Source organism: Lissotriton vulgaris, chromosome 10 (genome assembly GCF_964263255.1).
Source record: "Lissotriton vulgaris chromosome 10, aLisVul1.2, whole genome shotgun sequence".
NCBI lineage: Eukaryota > Metazoa > Chordata > Amphibia > Caudata > Salamandridae > Lissotriton > Lissotriton vulgaris.
In genome coordinates, this window is record NC_141698.1 from 862,390,591 (window position 1) to 862,414,590 (window position 24,000).

The following is a 24,000-nucleotide window of genomic DNA, read 5'->3' on the forward strand; positions in this document are numbered from 1 at the left end:
GAACTAGGCCCTGGAGCAAATCGAGACTAGACATGTGACCTGCACTCAGGGATTGGGGCTTGTTTAGCTTCTAGGTTCAATGGGACAGCAGCACCAACTGGCTTGATCTCATGGTGCAACACCGGGATGGAACCCTAGCGAAGACCTAGGCTTGAAATGATTATTAACAGTCTTCGGAGAAGGTTTGGTTCCTTGGGGCTCTCTGCTCCCAGGCACCTACCATGCTTTTCCTAGGCCAAAACAATTGGGTCTGACATAAATACGTTTTTTGGTATTGGGTTAAAAATGTCTAGTGACCAGGGTCCTCCGCCTTTACCTAGGTTACTCATTCCACTTGCAATGCTCAACCAGTAATATTTAGTACCTCGCTGGTGATTGAGACTGTGTACTTACCCCTAGACTTTGCTTCATAATGATGAAATTCAACATCTCCTGCAAGGTAAGTACATCCTTACTCTGTACGCAATTTAGGCAGTTCATAAGGAAACGTGCATCAATGACAGCAAACAGAGTGCAGGTATGTGGGGGAGGACTGCTCCCCAAGCAAGAGAAGTGGAGGTTATGTGGGTCAACTGCTGCAAATGTTCAGTGACAGTGTGCAAGGCCACACAGCAGTAGCATAATCTACCAAACATAAAAAAAGAAGATGGAGGGAGAAAACAGAGATGTGAATGATCAATGGGTTCAGAGGCATGACTCCATGTAACACCATTGCTTCGTTATAAAGAAGCAGTTTGCAGTACACACTGTTCAGGTGGTGGGGGAGAGGGGGGAGGGGGTTGGGTGCTGGGTAAACACTTGCTTGGTAAGAAAAGGATTACTTTGCATTAAGTGCCTCTACAAACATCTACATTGTAATCACTGTTAACAGGTGCCCACATGTACTTGTTTAAATATCCGAAGCACCAAGTCATTTTACTGTTAGAGCACTTAATTTGTTAGGCTCAGGCCAAACATTTTAATGACAGAATTATGTTTTATTAAGATTATATTTTTACGGTTTCGTTTTGCAGAACTGGCAATTTTTACTAGTATGCACATCTTCATAGCATTTGAATCATTTTAGATTTACATACGACCTTTACGAGGCAATGTAATTGATTCAGGTTGTTACATTTCAATTAAATGTACACGGAAACATTAAAATAAATAGCGATAAGTAAAAAGAGACGATGCACATTATTATTTACAACTTGACATTTCCAGTAATTTATTCAAGCAAATAAGGTGCTACTTTCCAGTGAATCATGTATTTTTTACACCTCATTCAACCACTATCTGCAAACAGATGCATACTTTTAAAGACTGTTGCTGAATTAATTTAACGAAGGCGGCCGATCTGTAGTCCACAGTAGCTCTATAAATTGCCATTTGGTTCGCAAGCATTGTTTGACTGGCGTGTCATCAGTCTGCAGCATGGGATCTTCAAAGCCAATGACTGCTGTACCTTCAACATACATGACCTATAAAAGTAAAGAAATCATATCTTATCGTTTACAATAGAACTTTGACTAATATTACAGAGAAACGCCTGCAAGTATGTGTTGAAATATCAAACAGGGTAAGGAGAGGTAGCACTGCTCTACCAATGGCCTTCATTATAATTTTGTATTTGGTGTAAACTTTTTGAAAAAGTGTGTGAAAATTGGAAAGAGGAGACGGAGGAAAGCAATCAGAGGGCAGCCAGATATCAAATTCTGTTGAAAATAGAACCCTAGATATGTGCATACGGTGTACAAGTGAGCTAAATGAGCAAAGTAAACATGTTCGCCAAAAAAAATATATATATTATATGTATATATATATATATATAGATATTTGTTTTTAAAGTGGTGAATAAGCTATACTTTAAACGGGTACAGACACTTCACTACCTCGAGGTCGAGTCAACGTGTCTAAATAAATGGCCAGACTATGAAAACAAATCAGGTTTACATATCAGTCTGTCCTGATAGCTGGCTTCCATACCGCTATTCCTACTTATAGCACATGTAGCTCTTTATGTTGGCCCAAGTAAACCAATAAACCCGGCTTTAAAGTAGGAATCTGAGGTCACAGCACTAGGGTTCATATAGGGCTTCCAATTCACATATAGGGCATTAAACTCACATTTAATTATTTTCACTCACCTAGTTTTTATACAATCATGATATAAAGACAGCATTATTAAGCAGTCCCCTGGAACGCATTTCTTTATGACATTATTCGTAAGATGATCTGAAATGTGCCCTTGTCAAGGGGAGTTGCCTCGGTGCTTCCCAATCAAGTTTGGTTCCAAATCTGCCAAAAACGTGGCAAACCACAGGGAACCCAATAACATGTATGTTTGGAAGAAGTAGCACAGATATCAGATTTACATAGCACTACCAACTGCAAATAAATTTACTTCATTATCAGCATATACACTGATGCTTACTGGACTATTTCATGGTGATTAATATACAGCTTCAAAAGAATACTGGAGATATTATGGTCTGGATATGCTAGTAATTGCATTAATTGTAGGCGCGCTGTGTTCATTTTTTACTAAACACTTATTTTATTAAATGAACATTTTGATTTTCTCCACAGTTGTGGGGGGTCCTATTCATATACAATTTGTTTTGGCTTCCACAGGTATAAGTCTCTATAACACAGTATTGCTCAAGTTAAAGACTAGTTTACAAGTCATTCTTTTTATTTTTCAAGCATCTCACCGAACAGATTTGTTGACTGGCTTGTGGGGTACTAGTATTATTGCCTAGTGGCAGGTCTGCAACCAATATAGAGCAAGGATCCCTAGAGATTATTTACAAAGCATGTAGGTAGTTATTTATGGTAACATTTTAATTTCCAAAAACCGCTACTTCAGTCTTTGTCGTAACGAAGATCATGCTTCATTCATTAACATTATTTTATAATGTATTACTAATGTGCTATATCTTGAATTAAATAGCGTACCTTTTCATTAAAATTAGACTGCTTCAGGCCGTTGTAATGGTAAACAGTGAACGACTCTGGAGGTTTGGACTCCTAAACACACAAGCATAAAAGAAAATTAACACATTCATGTTACATTTACATAAAGCCAATTTACTTTAACTGAAGGACAGTGTTTGATATTTATGCTATAACAGGTTTAAAGAACTATAAACTCATGGTGCAGGTAACCCTTTTTTTTGTGGGGTGCCGAAGACTGGATATCTCTAACACCCATACACCAATTCCTCTGCGGGTACATAGGAAGGATATCTCAAGCCCTTCCATGTTGGTCACACAATTCAGACAGTCTCATTTGGAAGATAGCATACTTGCTAGATAACTTGCATGGATTAGGAGGATTTTACTCCGTTTCAGACAGACTTGACTTAATATTGATTAATATAATTCTGAAAATAATTTAGATAGTCGTAAAAGTTAAGAAAATCACAGAAAACAGTATCAAAATTTCAATCCTAGTTCGCACGTTGTCAGATCGGACAAGCTAAGTAGAAACCTCTCTGCATACCGGAGAGCAGCCCATGTGATCCGGCCAAGGCTGGTTCTAAGGCGGCGCCTCCTGCAAATTCAGCGACACCGACAACATCTCCGCTACGACCACACCACAGATTCCCGACCCCAACCACCTACAATGCATCCTTCTCAACACCCGCTCGGTCCACAGACACGCCATTGACCTATGGAATCTACTAGACACCATGTCTCCGGACATCGCCTTCCTTACGGAAACATGGATGAACGCTTCCTCCGCACCAGACATCACCATTGCCATCCCTGAAGACTATAAGATTACTCGCAAAGACCGTACCAGCCACACAGGAGGAGGACTCGCTATCGTCCATAAGAAATCAATCCGCATCTCAACCAGCTCTGACGCCAACCTCGTCAACTCCGAACACCTTCACTTCCAGATCCAAATCGACCCCAAAACCACACTCAGAGGCACTCTCCTCTACAGACCACCAGGACCCCGCGCAAAATTCAGTGAAGACATCACGGACTTCATCACTCCTCACGTGCTCCCCTCCAAAGAATACATCCTTCTGGGAGACCTCAACTTTCACCTTGAAAGGATCAATGACCGCAACACCGCCACCCTCGTGGACAACCTCGGCAACCTCGGACTTAAACAACTAGTCACTTCCCCCACCCACATCGCAGGTCACACACTCGACCCCATCTTCACATCCAGCAATCATGTCTCCTTCAGCCACACCACGGACCTCCTCTGGACTGACCACAGCTGCGTTCACTTCACCTACAACAAACCAAAACCCAACATCCACCTCCAACCTACCCTGCAAAGAAACTGGAACAAAATCACCACGGACCAAATCTCCGCATCGCTCCTTCGAAACTCCCCAGCCCTCTCTTCTAACGCCAACGAAGCCGCCGCCAACCTCACCCTATGGCTATCCAACACCGCCGACACCTTAGCACCACTGACAAAACGTCAAAGCAAACCTAGCAGAAAGAAGGCCTCATGGTTCAACGATGATCTTAAGAAATCCAAGAAACTCTGCCGCTCCCTTGAAAAGGCCTGGAAAAAAGACCCATCCACCAGCACCAAGGACGCATTCAAAAGCGCCACCCGCACTCACCACCAACTGATCCGAAAAGCCAAGAAAATAGCATTCAAGGATCGACTTGACAACAACGCCCACAACAGCAAGGAACTTTTCAACATCGTCAAGGAATTTTCCAACCCCTCGGCCAACTCCAACGACATCACCCCCTCTCAAACCCTCTGCGACTCCCTAGCCTCTTTTTTCCACAACAAGATTGCAGACATCCACAACAGCTTCGACAACCAACCCGGAAACCAACCCACCCTACCATCTGCTGACCATCCTCCCCCCGTAAACACCCTTAACGCCTGGAACCCAATCTCCACTGAGGAAACCATCCGCCTGATGAATTCCATCCATTCTGGATCCCCCACAGACCCATGCCCTCACCACATCTTTAACAAAGCAGACTCCGCCATAGCACCGCACCTCCGAGACGTCATCAACTGCTCCTTCAACTCCGCTACCTTCCCAGAAGACTGGAAACACGCTGAACTCACCGCCCTTCTGAAAAAACCAACAGCGGACCCCACCGAACTCAAAAACTACCGCCCCATCTCACTTCTTCCTTTCCCGGCCAAAGTCATCGAGAAAGCCGTCAACAACCAGCTCGCCGCCTTCCTCGAAGCCAACAAATCCCTCGACCCCTCACAATCTGGCTTCCGAGCAAAACACAGCACTGAGACCGCCCTCATCGCAGCAACAGACGACATTCGAACTCTACTGGACAATGGAGACACAGTCGCCCTCATCCTCCTCGACCTCTCTGCAGCATTCAACACAGTCTGCCACAGCACCCTTCTACAACGCCTCAATAACATCGGAATCCAAGGAAAAGCACTTGAATGGATCACCTCGTTCCTCACCGGAAGAACCCAGAGAGTCCGCCTTCCTCCATTCAAGTCCGAGGCCTCTGAAGTCATCTGCGGCGTACCTCAAGGATCCTCACTCAGTCCCACCCTCTTCAACGTATACATGAGCCCCCTCGCGGCCATCGCCCGCCAACACAACCTCAACATCATATCTTACGCGGATGACACTCAACTGATCCTTTCTCTCACCAAGGACCCCAGCACCGCCAAAACTAACCTACACGAAGGAATGAAAGAAGTCGCCGAATGGATGAAACAAAGCCGTCTGAAACTGAACTCAGACAAAACAGAAGTCCTCATCTTAGGTACATCCCCCTCTGCCTGGGACGACTCCTGGTGGCTGGAAGCCCTCGGAAAAGCACCCATCCCGACAGACCACGCACGGAACCTTGGCGTCATCCTGGATTCTTCACTCTCAATGAACAGACAAATCAGCGCCGTATCCTCTTCCTGCTTCAACATTCTTCGCATGCTCAGAAAAACATTTCCCTGGATCCCCTCCGAAACAAGGAAAACAGTCACCCACGCTCTGGTCACGAGCCGACTGGACTACGGAAACACCCTCTACGCAGGTACCACCGCTAAACTCCAGAAGAAACTCCAACGAATCCAAAACGCCTCAGCCAGGCTCATATTAGACATCCCACGCAACAAACACATCTCTGGTCACCTTAAAGACCTCCACTGGCTACCCGTCAATAAGAGGATCACTTTCCGACTGCTTACCCACGCACACAAATCACTCTACGACATCGGACCAGATTGCCTCAACTCTCGACTGTCCTTCTACACCCCCTCCCGCCAACTACGTTCTTCCAGCCAAGCCTTCGCCACTGTACCTCGCATCAACAAGACCACCATGGGAGGCAGATCCTTTTCATACCTGGCTGCTAAAACATGGAACTCACTTCCCGCTTACCTTCGCCTCACCCGGAACCACCTAGCGTTCAGAAAGCAGCTTAAAACGTGGATATTTGACAAATAATCCTCCCCCCCTTCCTAAGCGCCTTGAAACCCTCTGGGTATGTAGTGCGCTATACAAATTTTATGACTTGACTTGACTTGACACCGCAACAGGTCCTGACCTTGTTTTCAAGTACAATTTTGTTTTAAAAGCACCTGCTGTCGTGCTCCTTGAATCCAGCAATTTTCAGGCAACTATAAAATGTCGAGAGAACTCTGGAGATTATTGGACCTGCTGCAGAGATATCAGTTTGTTCTAGTGGAAGTTTTGACTCAAAGTAGCCGTGTACCATGCAGATCACAAAGTGCATGTAATGCAAATAGGTCAGTGTGTTACTGCTTCTGTTAGAGAGACCATTTTGTTACTTGCAGTTTACAAGTTGAAATCCTAATATAGAACAGTGAGCTATTAACTATCATCAAAGAGCTACATGCAAACTACAAGCTATAGAATCGAGCGTTATGATTCCCCCCTTTTTTTATCCTAATGTTGCAAAAAGGGTTCACATGGCAGAAGTCCATTCTTATTAGTAAAGTCAACCAACCAACCATGGTGTAACGTTTTAAATTCGGAGTTTGTGCTTCTCCAGACCAGGCACTCAAACTATACGGTCTACCAGTATGGATGGCGTGTGACTCCTATACCTTGTAGTGCTTTGCCTGATGTAACATTTCCTATACACCGACATACACTCTTATGTCTCATTGTTTCTCTAATGTGTATGTGATGTAAAGTTCTCTAACACCTAACACTAGTAAGACTGGCACTATAAAACCAATGAAATGCAAGGGAGAGAGTGGTTATGGAGACTTGATGGGCACTGTTAAAGGGTGGCAGTGAGAGAATCCATGGACAAGGAGATCGGGAGGGAGCCAAAAAATATTTATGCACTGGTAGCCACCAGTGCTAAAGCTGGCCCTGGATCTGGCCACATTATTATCAACAGGAATGCCTGTCGACGTGTAGATGTCTTCTCCTTCTGCACTGGAGAAATATGGTTATATATTTTTGAGGCCATACGGGTGGTTGCCCGGCAAGTACGACATGACAACACGTCACCGAGTGTGGGTGGATAGTAACCCTTGGTTGACTACAGCTCTTGGTAACCTGTAACTAAGCTCAGTTGCTTAGGGAACTTTTGCTGAGCAAAGCAGTAGTGAAAACACTCATCCTAAGAAGTTCTTGCATGACTTATTACTTACTTAAGCAAACTTGCATCAGTCACATCATATCTTTATGACTAGGTGTGCACAACATTGTTACACCATTTCGGCTAACATCAGAGAAGCAGTAAGTGAGGGTAGTGAAGCACAATACCCTAATCAGTAAGGAACTTGTACATCATGAAAAGTCATATATGGTAATGTATTGAGTCACTTAATGAATAATGTAACGAGTAAATCCCTCTTGCGATGGAAGCAAAAACCACACCTTAACGGGACTACTAGATATAAATGGAAAAACGTACTCAATGTGAAGGTTAATTTACTAGTTTATATTTTTTTGTGCAAGCCAACAAAACTGAAACACACAAATCTGCCAAACTTCAACTATTATGAACTAATCAAATAATATGGTTATCAAAGTTAATGGCAGTTTAATTCAACAAAGTAGAGGGTTTAACACCAATGAATTTTCAAAGTGCCTCACCTTTTACCTTTACTAAAAGAAACCTGCAGTTAAAGCCAACTAGAAAAAGCACATCATCACCATTTTCATCTTTAATATTACACTCTATGAGCTTTATTACTGCTAAAACCCCAAAAATAAGTTTTTGGGAGAAAGATACACTTAAACACATAGTATGATTTATTTTAAAAAGCACTGGAAAAGCCAAAAGGTTTAGCGTTGGCCAATAGCCTTTTTAGGTGTCGCCTAGGCAGCCCTTTCGCGGTCTCTTTGAGACATGCTATATTCAGGATATGGATATGAAGCTCCGCCTACTTTCCACACAACTTTTTACTTGGCTCCGGTTAATGTCCTAAGAAATGGTGGCCTTTTTATTGGTCAATAGGCTTAGTAGTCCCACCTAAGTACCACCTTTTCTCTTGTTGTAACCTCCCATGAGGACACCCGTTAGATGTGCTGTTAGTCTAGATGTTTTAATTACAGTCTCTGAGCACTATTTTCTTAAATCGCTTTTGACAAAGTTATATTTTTTTTATTTAACTTTGCACGGCACACCTCAGCTTGAATAATGGTGGCCGTTCCTTTCTTTTATGATTTGTGGCTAGCAGAAATTGACTGTATGCCTTTTTTTATGTTTCTTTACTTTACTTACAATGACGGCACGCCCCGCTTTAGTGTTAAACATCTTAATCTAAAGAGCCAGTGCCATGATTGCTTCAAAAGTAAAGAAATAGAAAAATAATGCATCCCTACGCCTTTTTTTCCCATTTCTTTCAGTTTATTTCCTGTGATGCATGTGAAGACTGATTTTAGGAGAGGGGGTGTTTTCGTTCTGTGATCATGCCAGTACACCGCGCAGGGTCCTATTCTAAACTCTTTGGCTCAAGAGTTATGATCAAAGCTCGAAAAATCCACTCGCCCGTTCGCATTTGCGAGCCAGATTCAATTAGGGCAAGCTATTTTTAGGTCCTACTTGCCCTTTCTGGCGAGAAGGAAGACAAACTGGCTTTTGTTCTCTGTCTCTGAAAGCAGAGGAAATGTGACAATATAGCAAGATTTAAAGGCATCTTTATTGCTCACAAAGTGAATGAGCAATAAAAATGACTTTCAATCTTGTTAACTTTTCCCATTTGCTCCGCTTCCAGAAACTGAGGTCAAGTGTATTTCAGTTTGGTTGAGGACATTTTTTAGGTTACTAGACCTACAGGTCTAGTAAAATGTTAATGCTTTTATGAGCCCTGATGATGTAATCAAACAATTATTTAGAAACCTCTCTTTAAAATGCAAAAGAGGCTCCAGTTTACAGCTGTTTCAGTTTTCAAAAAGCATATATGTTTTTTTGAGCCTCTCCTCTCAGACTATGGAAAGAGTACCTCTTAGCGTTAATCTGATTTCCTGCATCAATCTCGCTAATTAAAACTGCTAGCTCATTCGGAGCTGCCCACTTAATACATATGAGTCTAGATATTCATGTTTCCATATTACAGCAGTAATTCAGAACAGACTTGGTAGGTATGCGAATGATGTACTGCGATCAGTGTAACTTTTCCCTTGCACCTTCAGTTTCTGTGTTTATTCCAGTTTCAATTTCTTCTCTGAATTTAGAATGGCGAACAGTTAACAGGAACAGTTTATGTTTTTCTAGCCCTTTATGTACCTCTTTTGCCTTTCCTTGGTTGTCTTCTACCATTTCGTTTTCATGCCATGTGGCTTGCCCTGCACTGAATCCAGACACCAATGATTTCTCCATCTTAAATTCCCTAAATCTGAGTTCCAGACCATGTTCTCCCCTTGATCCTGTACTAGCTCCTCATTGGTTCTTACGCCTGAGTTATGATGAAATATGTATTTCAACATGCCCCATATTTTATATATATATATATATATATTACTGAGTGTGCAAATGAGTCTCTGAAGGTAGTCACTCAGTTACATAAGCAATGAATACATACTCGTACTCAAAAACTGTTTTACCAGGGTTTTCCAACAGTGACTCTGGGGTTACATCAGATCTCTGCTCTTGTCAGGCAGTTAACTCTCAAGGAGCCAACAACCTATAATTTATTCAATTTTCGACTGCCTATCAGGCACTTCTTCTAATCTACCAATTACGCACTCATCCATCATTTCCAAATGGCACCTAAAAGCACCTTCTCTTCCTGCTTTGCTATTTCAGTCATGCTCTTTTCTTTCGTATTTCTATACATTTTTAAACACAATGGTTTCAAATTACTCTTCCGACCATGTACCTAATAGTTTCATAAACCTTCCAGTAACCACAAACCCCTTGGGTAGTTTTGTAATCATCTGAGTTTGAATAGCTGTTTTCTTAAATAGCTCCTTCTTTGGGCTATTTCTTGCTGAGTACCTACTTAATCAGAAGTCAATGGTCATTATATCCAGAAACTGCTATTTTTGTACATCAAACAAATATTGTACATCAAACAAAGAATGTTTTCTTGCTGTTGCTGGAATGTCAGAAATTTAGAGATACATTTAAATAAACAGAAAAATTGTAAGATTTTCTTAAAACTGGAAAACAACTTCTGATGAGTTCACACAAAGCATTTCAATGGTGGTGGTCTCTTAAATTAGACACTTGTTTGAATGGACTGGAAAAGCAAATATCAATAAAGACAGACGAACAGGATAAAAAGAGTGGAATTCTGGTTGTTCTAGGGATGTTAATACTCAAGTTGGCTTGCGGTTTGGGGCAGAGGTGCTTCTTCTGGGCCCAGTGTGGGCTGAATGCCAATGACCACAGCGGTGGGTAGGCAGTATAGGGAAGGACTTCTTGACTTTTCTCCCTTTAATAGGATGATGCTTTGATTTACTTTCTTTTTTTTTTTTAAATGAGCCGGTACTTTCCTACCGGCCAATAGTGCTGCCTTCATCCCTGGGACGTCGCTGCTGGAACGCCGATTGCCGCCTTTGCTTGCACCACTAGGGAACTTCAATTCCCACCAGCCCTTGCGGTGCCAGGAGGCGCTGAAAAGGGGGCCAAGACTCCCGCGGGGCGGGAGCCCGTACTTTCCATCCGGCCAAGAGTGCTGCCTTCATCCCGGGGACGCCACTGCTGGAACGCTGATTGCAGTCTTTGCCTGCACCACCAGGGAACTTCAATCCCCACTAGCCTTTGAGGCGCGCACTGCCGTTTGAGCGCCAGGTGGCGCTGAAAAGGGGGCAGGGCTCGCAGGACGCGCGCGGGCGAAGCCCAGGCCAGTCTGTGCCAGTCAGAGAATGGACTGGGCCACCCCTCTGATATATGGACACAACACTAATAGCTTATGTGGAAAACTTAAACACTAACAGCAGAGGTTGTACATTTGGCGTGAGTCCCATGTGCTTTGAGAAGGTCTGTTCCCACTTCTTGTATTTTTTTACGCTCTGTTGATAGTCTTGCTAGAATCGCAAGGGCCCTACTGCTACGTTGGATGCCTTTATCATCAGAGCAGAGTCTTTATGAAACCATGAGATACAAATAGCAGAAAGGCGCTTATCCCTTGATCCCGCCACCTTTCCCACAAACAGGCAATTGTGTTCTCCAAAATTGATTGATTTCCCGCAAGCATTACCACTAAGTCCCATAATAACTGTCCTAAATGAGGCATCCCCACCTAATACTTCTATTACTTCTCCATCTGTGGTACAAGATGTGATAAATAATGCAACTAGTCCGGGCATGGCACCCAGACTTCAGAAACAAAGATTGACAGTGTCGCGTTCTAATCTAGGACCCCGATCAATACTGTGCCCCTATACGGCTATAATCCATTTATTCCCCTATAATGGCATAAACGATCAAGAGTAATATTTCAGAAACTCGTCTCTGGCCTAACACGATCAGCTCTGCAGCTCATTAGAGCAAATGACACAGCAGAAGCCACTATCTAAGATTCCTAGATTACACTCCGAGTTCTTCAACAAGATAAAACTCAGCAACCTGGGAAAACCCCGCTTGCTATGTTTTGATTAGTAATAGAACTCTAATGAGCACTGAGAGACGATCACTTCCTAGTGACATCTTTATTGAGGTCTTATGTCCAAAAACTTACGTCAAACAAGGCACCTTTCAGGTATAAATATTACCAACGTTGCCTTAAGCAAACGCTGCTGCCTCAATGACATCGATGATAGCGATGGTGTGGTGAACATAGGAGCAGAACAGCTGTCCCCTTCAGAGCCCAGCAGATGCAAGCTGCCCACGGACGCTGCCCCTCCGCCTCCTCGACGCGCTGAAAGAGACGCTGTCTTTTCTCCTGCCGAGAAAATCCAGCTCCGGCGTTTCCAGCCTACTCTTGCGAGTAACTGGGATATCGAGTCCTGGAAGGAAATACAAGACCTCCAACATTCTATTCCAGAGGTATGGTATTGACTAAACCCTTAGAGAGAAATCTTGAAGCAAACCTTGGCAAAAACAACTTAACTAAAACTGCTACTTACTTACTCCCTCCCAAGTATTAGGCTTAGGTCAGGTACACTGGGGTAGGCGTAGTTAGAAGCACCAGTTGAGTACGTTAGCTAAATGTATATATGAATGTATATATTTTATTCATTTTAACCATTGTATGGCTAAGAAACCATATCAATGCTTTTACAGTATTATTTTGCAATCCTCATTTTACTGTACGCACTTTTTATAATAACTAGTCTTGCAATTGTGGCAATTCATTTCTCTTGCACGAGAAGAAAGACTGTTCAATAAATAATACCTTTTATTGAAAACGCCCGTCTCTATTCTCTGCACTTTGGTGAAAGTAATCTGCACAAAACTGACTGAGTAAAATAACGGTCTATTGTTTCACACGACTCTAGAGATTGACTCTTATTCTAAGGAGCAAAGTGGTCATGTTTATGCGGTTGTTGGAAAACTGAATCCCTTCTTGTCTATACCAGGGAAGCTGATCACTTCCTATTCAGTCAAGAAAGTTTCCAGTGACCTCTGAGCTAGTTGGTAACAAACCCAATTAAGTTTAGCATAGTCAGTGGAGACCTGGAAGATCCGCACTTCTACGTCCATACTACTGTTTATGTTATTCCAATGCGCAGGGCCTATTGGGAAAATAGGAACTACACTACAACAGTGGGGAATAAAGGGGAAGACCAACAGGCAAAAAAGAAAGCGAACCCGTTATAAGGAAACCCAAGGAAAGTAGGGGGGACTGCCTAAGTGGTGAAATTATTTCTCAACTCAGATTCGCAAATGGTAATTAAAAAAATCAGTGTGTTCACAGACCGAGGCCTACTACGATCTGAATCCTCTCCAAACAGAAGAAATTACCAGGAACATGGAGAGAATTATAACAAAACGCCCCTAGAGTCTGTGAACAAGGCTCAGATCGAAGAGCGCATGAGTGAGAAATTAAGGTAATTGGAAGGGAAAATAGAGCAGCTGAACACAGTTATAGGGCACTTGAAGTATAGTAATGACCCTATTTGTCCCACTGTTAAGGAGGGAGGGCTACAGCTAATACGACACCATTGACCAACAAAACTATTACCACAAGTGGAGAGTCGGGCTTCTTCGGATATAAGTAATGCATGTAACAGGTGCAATGTCTCATGCCCACGTAACAAATACTCATAACATAGCAAATAATAGGGCAGGTACAACTGAGGGTGGGACACAGGGTACCGTCGGAATCAGAGCAATCTCTGTTGACAGACCACACGTACGAATAGTGCCCGATAGACCGGGCACCCATTCTGGAAGGGCACCGATACATAGTCCAAAATGTACAGATTTAATACCAAATCGAGATGTCTTACAACTACCCCCCCCCCGCCTCATGCTCCTATGTGCTTCTAGCTGAAGTCCCAGTTTTAAGAAGAGATCAGAAAGAGTCATGGTCCAACCTAAGGAACAAATCAATTGATTGACTATCAAAATGTAAACAATTTAACACACTAAATACTGAAGATATTCTAATGGTCTGCAGGGTAGGGTGGGTGGGAGAATCCAGAAAGAATATAAATGGTGACTGTGTGGTGATAAACTTCAGACGCCCCCAGATGGTTCGGAATATACTAGATATTAAAGAGGAGACACCACTTAGGAACACCTGCGTTTGCGCACTTCCACTATGTTATTTTTATAGACCGCCTCCCAGAAACAGCACCAATGACCTAGACACCTTGGTCCCACTTTCAAAGAGATTTGAGGGATTGTCACATCTGGATGAGCCCGATTGACAACAAAAGCCTCTGCAAAATAGACTAAATGCTCTAGTAAGCCCGGAGATGAATGATCCAATGGTTTATCCATCAGTTATAGAAACACAGAGTAGAAGCTCCCCAGCTCGCGTTAACGATTGCTGGGACTAATGAACCATCTATTCAGGAGGGAGTAGGGAATACCCAGAGCCCACAAGCTTCTTGCTCCGAGGTGAACCCAGAAATCCAACAGGAAGCTATGTGTCTACCGTGCCTAATGGAAACATGGGGAGTGTGCTACCGTCCACTATAGAGTTGAGTAAGCACTTGGAAGTACGTCATACCTCCTGGAATATAGCAGGGTTAAAAAGGTACTTAACTGACATAGCATGAAACGAATATATAGAGCAGAGTGACATCTCCCTTTGACAGGAGATTTGGTCACTGGAAACCCCCCATAGAGTGGGCTTCAAGACGTTTAGTGTGGATACAAATCAGTCAGTTAAAGGCAGGCCTTCGGGGGCTTGGTAATATGGATAAGGATCACCCTGGAAATTGATATTGTTCCTTTAAATATCGCATCTCAAGATATGGTGGGCCTAAAATTGGTAACACGGGATGGCGATGCCCTATATTTAATTAACATCTATAATAGGCCAAGTCCTGCCAACAAAGATTCACCAGAACCACTAGGGTCTAAACCGAGGGTAATAGTCGGTGGCGATTTTAATTGCAACTTAGAACCTGTAGTGGGTTTTGGTAATTATCTTGAGGATGAAGACACGGCAAACAATATCCCAGAAATAGAAAGTAGCAGGGAGGTAAGGTGTACAGTAGCAGTTGTACACATTTTGAAAGTTACAACGGGTCATTGTCTAAGAGCATGCAACGGCCATTTGCCCTCCGATAGACCAAACGCATATACATTCTGTAGAGGTAGCTCCCGGAGCAATATAGATTATATTCTGGTGTCGATAGAATTTTGGCCAAATGTTCTGGATTTAAAAATAGACTCCAGAATGGAGAGCGACCATCGTCCTCTACAGCTGACACAGCAAAGCCCTTCTTTATCCACTTCTAGTGGGCAAAAAAGATGCTAGCACCATTGAGAACAATATTATAATAAGTAATAATCGACTAGCTGTAAAGTGGCCGCATATTCTAGGGAATCACCAATCCATGACAAGTATCTATACTATCTTTGCAGATACTATCATACCATTTTTAAACCTACCAGTAGATAAAATTCCAATGTTAGACCTACACACCACTATGGTAGATGCTTTAACTCCGGTTGTAAGCAACGTACCCAAAGAGATAAATGCAAGAGTTAACTATCGGAATGACCTTGGAAATCCCTGGTACAACAAAGATTGCCGGGTAGCTAAGACAGAGCTTATCCAGGCAATTAAAAGTAATAATGTAACCATAATAAGGGAAAAAAGGTACAATCATAAGAGAGTGCTTGAAAAAGCGAAAAAAACATGGGATGATGACATCTGGACTGGTCTAATTAGTGCGAACAAGACCAAGGACCAGTCAGGTTTTTGGAGCTTGATGGCAAAAGGGAACAAAACTGGAAGCCCCCTTAAGATCTCTTTCTTGATGAAAATAGTTGGGTAGCACATTTTTCCCGCCTTTATTCAGACCCCAACTGTGTCTAATTTGTGATAACTAAAGATATGGAGACCTCTGCAAAGGCAGCTAACTTGCATTTTAGTCTAAAAGAAACAATACAGAAACAATACAGGCAATTGAGGCAGTCAAACCAGGGAAAGCCCCAGGACCTGACAAAATTAAAACACGATATCGGAGTCTGGAGTCTGGGCACCGTATATAAACCATCTTTGCATTCTCACCGATACAGGAATCATGGAAAGGGGCAGAGATTGTTACAGTTTTTAAAAAGGGTAATCGGTATGATGCAGCCAACTATCAGTTTGATCGATATCATACAAAACATTTTTGCTAGGCACATTTTAAGCAGACTGAGTGGATCGAAGAGGTTAAAATACTTTCGAGATACCAAGCTGGGTTTAGAACAAAAACCAGCACAACTGACCAGGTTTTTACATTTACATGTATATGCTGGAAATACATAAATATAAGGAAAGGTAGCTTGTAAATTGCCTTTGCGGATTTAAAGGCAGCATTGAAATGTTTAGGGGTGACACTCGAATTGCTTGTACAAATAATAAGGCTCCATGATGGAAACTTTGCAAAAGTAAGATGGGGGCCCAGGGGAGAACTCGCTAAAGCGATACCAGTGAGAAGGGGTGTACGTCAGGGGTGCGTACTGGCACCCACCCTCTTCTCACTTTATGTAAATGACATCCCCCAATACTTAGAAGGCTGTAACAACGACTCGCCTAAGTTAGGAGGCAAAGTGGTACCAGCATTATTATTTGCTGATGAAACCATCTTAATCTCACAAACCCCAAAGGGATTGCACTGTTTAATGGATTCCTTTTTTATGTATTGTAGCAAGAAAGGCCTTGAAATTAACTCCAGCAAAACTATATACATGTTAATAAAACCAAATAGGTCTTTTAAAAATAATTTAGTGCTAAACAATCAGAAATTAGAGTATGTGCAAAGTTTTAACTACCTAGGTATCACATTAGACACCAAATTAACCTGGAAGCCAAAACTGGGGAATAACAGGATACTCATGCTTCAAAATGCAACCCCTATTCTGAAGAAACATGGGGCGAGCATCTTGAAAGCAGTTTCACCTGCTCTTGAGGTATTTAAATATAAAGCCCAATCAGCCGCTCTATACGGAGCAGAAATATGGGGGCCTTATTGTAAAAAGAATTTTGAACTGGGAGAAAATAACTTCTTTCGCAAATTACTAAGCCTCCCACATAGGACACCCCTGATTCCAGTTGTTCTGAATCTCAACATTCAAGGAACTAACCAACATGCTTTATTACGACCTCTTATTTTGGGCGAGGATTTGGTCAATGGCAGAGTTATTGCATTACAAAGAAGGTCTAGAAGAGATTATGAAAATTGACCAAAGTAAGGATATCCCATGGCTTAAACATGTGACAACGTGGATGAAAAAGCTAGGCCTGTGGCACTTCTGGGAAGAACCATCCCAGCTGACCATGGCATGTAGGAAACTGTTCAATTCCTCCTTTTGGGCCCATATTAACAACAACGTGTACACAGTTCTATCTTGGGATCTTCAACATCAAGATTTCTTCTCTCTAAAGACGTAGCATACTTTGAACCCTTTCTAGGTGAGGTACGACCCCCATTAGCAAAATACCTGTTCTTGAAATTTGGATACGGGGTGCTCCAGACAAATGCTAATAATTCTAGATGGGGTAACAATTATGGCGGTAGCAGTTGCGAGTAGTGCGTGCTTTGTACAAAAGAGGTCAAGGAAAACGACTTACAAATATATATTTTTTCTGTCCCTCATATGATAGCCCTAGGCAAAGATGGATTAAACCAGTTTGCAAAAACTTAAATGTTAGACATTGTATAGAGGCAGAATGTATACTCAAGACAGACACGTCACAACTGGTTGTTTTTAGTGTAAGTAGATTCTTATTTAATGTGAACCTTATAAGAGCTAGGATTGGATTGAAGCTATAAAAGACAAGATCATGTAACTACAGCTTATACTCTTATAGACCTTGCACTCAGCACTTTATTAATTAATGGCAGTTTATTGGTAAACTGTGATCCTGTACAGTTCCGCTCTTAATGATATCAATCACATTTTGACAAATGTGGTACAAGATGTGCTCATGATTTGAAAACTTATGGATTTTAATATAATGTGATTTTTTAATGCCTAGCATTTATGTGATTCTTAAATGGTATTTTATTGTACTTATTGAAGTAGTTAAATTTTAATGGCATAGCTGGAATGGATCATGTAAATGTACCCAATTGCCCAACATGTTGTATTATCATTAATTGATCAATAAATTCATATCTATGGGAAAAGTTTTTTAAACTGTGTCTTTTATGGTTGAAATTGACTGAAATAAAGGTTTTTTAAATGAAGTTGATGGGGATTCCTTTGGTTTGTGCAGTCCAAGGTTCACCCAGCTAACATACGTTTCACTTTCAATATTTTCTTGTGTCTTTCTGGGGCCCCTGTCTTAAGAACCATTTGGCTGCTGTTCTTGTTTTTTTCTTTCCTTTTTGTCAATGCAGAAATTCTTTTGGGAGCTTCCCTTTCACACTAGAAACCTCTCAAAAGACAAGCCTGATGCGCACTGGACTGTGGTGAGTCTCTGCAATGCCATACATACCCAAAAGCATTTCAACGTACATATTCCCAGAAGTGCCACAGGCCTAGCTTTTTCATCCACGTTGTCACATGTTTAAGCCATGGGATATCCTTACTTTGGTCAATTTTCATAATCTCTTCTAGACCTTCTTTGTAATGCAATATATATATATATATATATATATATATATATATATATATATATATATATATATATATATATATATATATATATATATATATATATATATATATATATATAACACTCCAAACTTCTGCATACAAGAAAGGCACTGACTCCGTGAAATTTTGAATTCCACATAAGTTTTATTCACTTATTGGCTGCTTGACGCGTTTCGGCGGTAAGCACCCGCCTTGTTCACAACATCTATGCAGTATGTGGTTACATTTATACCCCTGTGACTTTACATTGCATCATGTATGTTTCACTCTTATTTTGTATAGCTTGTTTTGCCCTTCTATTGCCTGATTGCCATGGTTACATTTGGCAGGCGTCATGAGAGACAGACATAGAAGAGTTACTTTAGCATGCACATTCCTGAGTCACGTCATCCTCCCTTTCACGTAACTATAGAAACCACACGGCTGCCACAGCCTAGTGATTCTTCCATTACATCAGCGCGCTTGACACCGTGCAGTGCGGAAATCCTTGTGCGTTCATGTCGCTTAGAGAAGTATGTGAAACCTTGTATTTGAAGTGTAACAGGTAAATGCTGATAGATGCGCGCTGGAAGTGATACATAGTTTGTTCGTCTTGCGCTATGTGTAGGAAGCTTAACTGTGGTTAGGAAACCGAGTGGCTAAATTACCGCGGTTAAGGGGTTTTGTGTATGACGTGGGTTTAGTACTAACTGATGCCGGAAAGGACCTCTTGTGCCTCCGTGTATAGAATAATGTACAGTTAGGTGCCTAAAATGTTTTATGTGTTTGTATGACATACAGCAGTGGTGCTTCACACATATTTAACACACTCTAGGCTGGTGGCAGCTGCCTGGCTCTCTCTGGGACTTTGTGATACACTTTAAACCACGCGCAGTAAAGGACAGCAATTACTGGTGCTCTGGCGCGATTGTGGCGCCAGCGCTTGGAAAATTTTAAAAACGACAATTTTTAATGTGATATTCATTGTTTAATTATTCCTGACTTAAACGCACTGATTTACCTGTTGCTGCCCGCCCTGTTCCATCGCGGCTGGTGCCGTTTGCGTGGAGGGTGAGGTGAGGCGAGCCGCCATCTTGGGTAGGGCTGGACCGGATTTAGCGGTCTAGTCCCCCCAAGACAGAGGCTACATAACCAATGTGTATATCGGAGCGCAGCGGGCGCGCCGAATGCGCGCCGAAGTCGCGCATAAGTCAAGCCCGTCTGCGCCCGTCCGCGGCAGACCGGGGCCCGGGGCCAAAACCCCTGGTCAAATACTGTCTTATTCCTCCCCTGAACTGCTACGTCTCCGACCCTTAGACGACACTGGGCCCGCCTTACCCGCGCATGTCCTAAAGCGTGCCGCTACCCATGGCATCCTACGTCCTAATTTTATGGCTGACCCCTCTACGTGTCTCAACCCTACTGCTATCTCAGTACCCTCGTCGGGGGTTGAGACAACCTTTAAATGTTTTTATCTAAACACTAGGTCCATGGTGAAGCACCACATGGACATATTCCTTTTACTCCAGGCCGAGTAACCAGACATTTTACTCCTCACAGAGACCTTGTTGAACGCCGACTCCCTACCTGACATCTTGGCAGCAGTCCCTTCCAACTACTATATTTTGCATGAGGATAGACCTGCCAATAAAAGGGGTGGAGGAGTTGCTGCGATTATTTTAAAAAACCATATCTTCTCCCTTCTCCCATCCTTCGACCTTATAGGATCGGACAACATGATCTTTAGGATGGACACTAATAGTGGATCCTTACTTATGGTCCTCATTTATCGCCCTCCCCTAAGCATGCCTACATTCGCTGCATCTTTAGCAGAATCCTTGGCCCCTTTGATAATTAGTCATAGGAAAATTGTGCTGTTGGGTGACTTTAACCTTTGGCTGGACTCTGCTGAGCTGGTTGGGCAGGCAGCCGCTCTGAAGGAAACTCTTTCGGACATGAATCTCATCCAGCAGATACACCTCCCCACCCACAAAAAAGGACACAGTCTCGACCAGATTTGGTCGCAGGATATCCCTCTTACTGTCAACTCTATCACCCCATGCATCTGGTCGGACCATTTTCTGATTGATTTCTCTATTACCATCACTGAGAACAGGAAACAGCCGCCTCAGCAAGGAGGGAAAGTCAGACTCTGGAAGCACGCTGACCTCCCCGCCTTCATTGACTCCTTAACTTCATCCCTCCCCCTATTTGATCAGGATATTGAGGGGAACGAAGAAGCCTTTTCCAGTTGGCTACTTCAGGCTGCTAATGCTCACGCTCCCTGTTCCAACTTTCCCCGCTCCCGTACCCATGACGCTCATAGGTGGTTTGCACCTCATCTTAAAGTTCTAAAGCTGAAAGTTCGTCAGAAGGAGCGTAAGTGGCGGTTGGCGTACTCAGAATCCGACAAGGCTGACTATTGTAGGGCACGAAAGGAGTACCAGAAACTCATACAGAAGCACAAAACTGACTATTTCTCCGAGCAAAATCTTCAATCACGCAATAAATCCAGAGACTTATTCAACATTGTGGAGAGTCTTAGTGGCAGTGACAGAACTTCCCTAGCTGTGGCTCCCACCCAGGATCTCTGCAACACACTAAATACCTTCTTTTTCAATAAGATTTGCACCATAAAGCAAAGTATTCTCACCACCTCACCCCCTTCTTCCCCGGTTGACACCTACTACAATCCTTCTACCCTGGAATCTTTCCCCCCTATTGACGCTGTCTGTTTATCTAAACTCCTCCTCAAAGTCAAATCTGGTTCCCCTGATGACATCTGCCCTCCTTACATCCTGCGGGAAGTGGGAGCCGCTGTCCCCGAGAGCATGCTTTCCATGATGAATGGATCCCTCTCACAGGGTTTGGTCCCTGCCAGTTTTAAGAAAGCTCTTCTCATCCCTTTGTTGAAAAAAGCAGGGGCTAATCCATTGGATCCCCTCAATTACAGGCCCATTTCTTTGCTGCCGTACTGTGCCAAAATATTGGAGGCCCATGTTTGTGACAGCATGTCCCAATTTCTGGAAGAATCACAGTACCTTGCGCCTAACCAGGCTGGCTTCCGCCCTCTTCATTCTACTGAAGCAGTCATCGTCTCAGTTCAGAACACTCTGAGGCGGAATGCCGACGAGGGGATCCACCAGTCTCTGGTGTTATTAGATCTATCAGCGGCATTCGACACGGTTGACTATACCATCTTGGTCAACCGTGTCGAACAGGCTGGTCTCAGGGGTCCTGCGTTGAGCTGGATTCGCTCATTTATTACTGGCCGCACCCAATCCGTGAGATTGGGCTCCTTTACGGCCCCCACTATTCCTACCACCTGCGGAGTCCCTCAGGGTTCTTCCTTGTCACCGCTACTTTTTAATTTATATCTACGCCCCCTGCTGTACTCCCTTAGGAACACCAGAGTCACCATCTTCAACTATGCAGATGACTTGCAGCTCATCTTTCCTTTAAACACCGAGGACTCAGTGGTAGTGTTTCAAAACACCATGTCTCACATCCTGAGCTGGATGAGCTGCAGTCACCTGAAGCTCAACCCAGGAAAGACTGAGCTGGTCTTGCCTGGGCAGAGTGTACTCAGCTGGAACCCTGGCTTTTGGCCAGCCAGCATGGGAGCCCCACCATCTAAATCGCTCTCAGTTAAGAGCCTTGGAATTTTTCTTAGCGAAGATCTTTCTCTGAAAAGGCAGGTCAGCGCAGTGGTGTCCTCCAGTTTATTTCAGCTGAAGAAAATTAAGAAAATCGCTCGTTTCTTCTCTCTGGAGGCGCTCACACAGATTGTCATCTCCCTGGTTCTGTCTAGACTGGATTTTTCCAATAGTCTTTACCTTGGGCTCCAGGCCGGCGAGTTAAAACGCCTCCAGTTGATTCAGAATCAGGCAGCCAGACTTATTCTTAATCTACCTAAGAGGCAGTCTGTTAGAGCGGGCCTAAAACAACTATACTGGTTGCCTGTTGAGCAACGGGTGGCTTTTAAGACCGGATGTATTTTATTTAAGTCCTTACACCAATCTGGCCCCCTATTCATCAGAGACTTGTTCAAAAAATATGACCCCTCCAGGAATCTTCGCTCTATGCATAAACATCTTCTGACTGTCCCTACTTACAAAAGGAAGCGTCTTGGAGGTTGCTGCTTTGACCATCTTGCGGCCGCCTTCTGGAACTCCCTTCCCCTTCACCTTAAAACGTGTGGAAACATTCTCAGCTTCAGACACTCCCTCAAAACATGGCTCTTTTCCCAAGCGTTCTGTTGAGCTCCTCTATGCTTCCTCTGTTTGATGCGTTGTGTCCCTGTCTATAGCCCCATGAAGCCTCCGGGCGAACGAGCGCTCTACAAATACATTTCAATATCAATATCAATATTTGACAAAATATTATGCCTCCGTATTGCGCCTTAGACAACCATCGTCTCCAAGTGGAAAGGCGTTATGTGGCACATTCATAAACACATGCAAACTTTTGCACATACCAATAATGATAACATAAGTATTGTCAGCACCCTTGATCACTGTGTGCACATTTCTACTTTGTTTATATTTTTAGTTAGATGTGTGTATACTCATTAAACATTGTCTTTTTCATCCCCACCACACATGTGAACATCGAGGATAACATATTATTACATTTCTCAAAAGTTTATGCATACATGCCTAATGCTGTTAGCTAAACTGCCACTAAAGCTAAAACAGAGTCTGGGGGTGGTGATTGTGCTCCTATGTACAGTATGACGTGAAGTTAAAACATGAACATTAGATGTTTCAAGGAAGGGAAAGGAGAGAACTCATGGGAAAAGGGAAAGGCATTTATCAATTTTGGACCTGGACCCTCTGTGTGGACTACAGGTGTACGCTAAGTGCCTCATCAGCGTTCAGGCCATTGGGTATTTTGGAATTGAGGAGAATAATGTACCTCGATTCCAATCTCCTTAGAGTCAGGAGACGGTTACCACCCCTGATATTTTTGGGGACACTGTCTATGACAAAGTACGACAGTACTCCAATGTCACCTGCATGGACCGTATTTATGTGTCTGGCCACTGGATAGGCTGGGTCATCATTTGTCACTGCGCGGAGATGTTGGAGAACTCTCACATGCACTGGGTGAATGGTGCTTCCTACGTACCGTTTCCCACAAACACAGACTAAAACATATACTGCGTGGTCCGTTTTACAGTTGTATTTGTCTCGGATCGTATATGGTTGGAGTCTAAACGGTACCTCCACTTTCGTAGTGTTTACGCCGTGTCTACATGCCTTGCATTTGGAACATTTTTTGAACCCCTTTTGGTTAGTAAGCCAATCTGCAGTTTTTTTTATGGTGGGTCCATTGCAGACTAGATGATTCCTCATGGATTTGGCTTTCCTGAAAGCTATGGAAGGTCTATTCCCACATATTTCTCCAATGGTCGGA

General features: G+C 43.1%; 1 protein-coding gene across 5 annotated transcripts in view; it reads right to left on the reverse strand.

Moving 5' to 3' along the window:
• Nucleotides 1-956: 956 nt before the first annotated feature.
• The window catches only part of MINDY3 (MINDY lysine 48 deubiquitinase 3), a 230,993-nt gene continuing 207,949 nt past the window's right edge, over nt 957-24,000 (reverse strand). For all 5 annotated transcript variants that reach the window (XM_086941825.1, XM_086941823.1, XM_086941824.1 and 2 more), the window contains 2 exons: nt 2,941-3,012; nt 957-1,463 (listed from right to left, as the gene is read on the reverse strand). In XM_086941825.1, the coding sequence (XP_086797951.1) occupies nt 1,317-1,463; nt 2,941-3,012 (219 nt within the window). In that variant the 3' untranslated portion in view covers nt 957-1,316. The remainder of the gene's footprint in view (nt 1,464-2,940; nt 3,013-24,000) is intronic.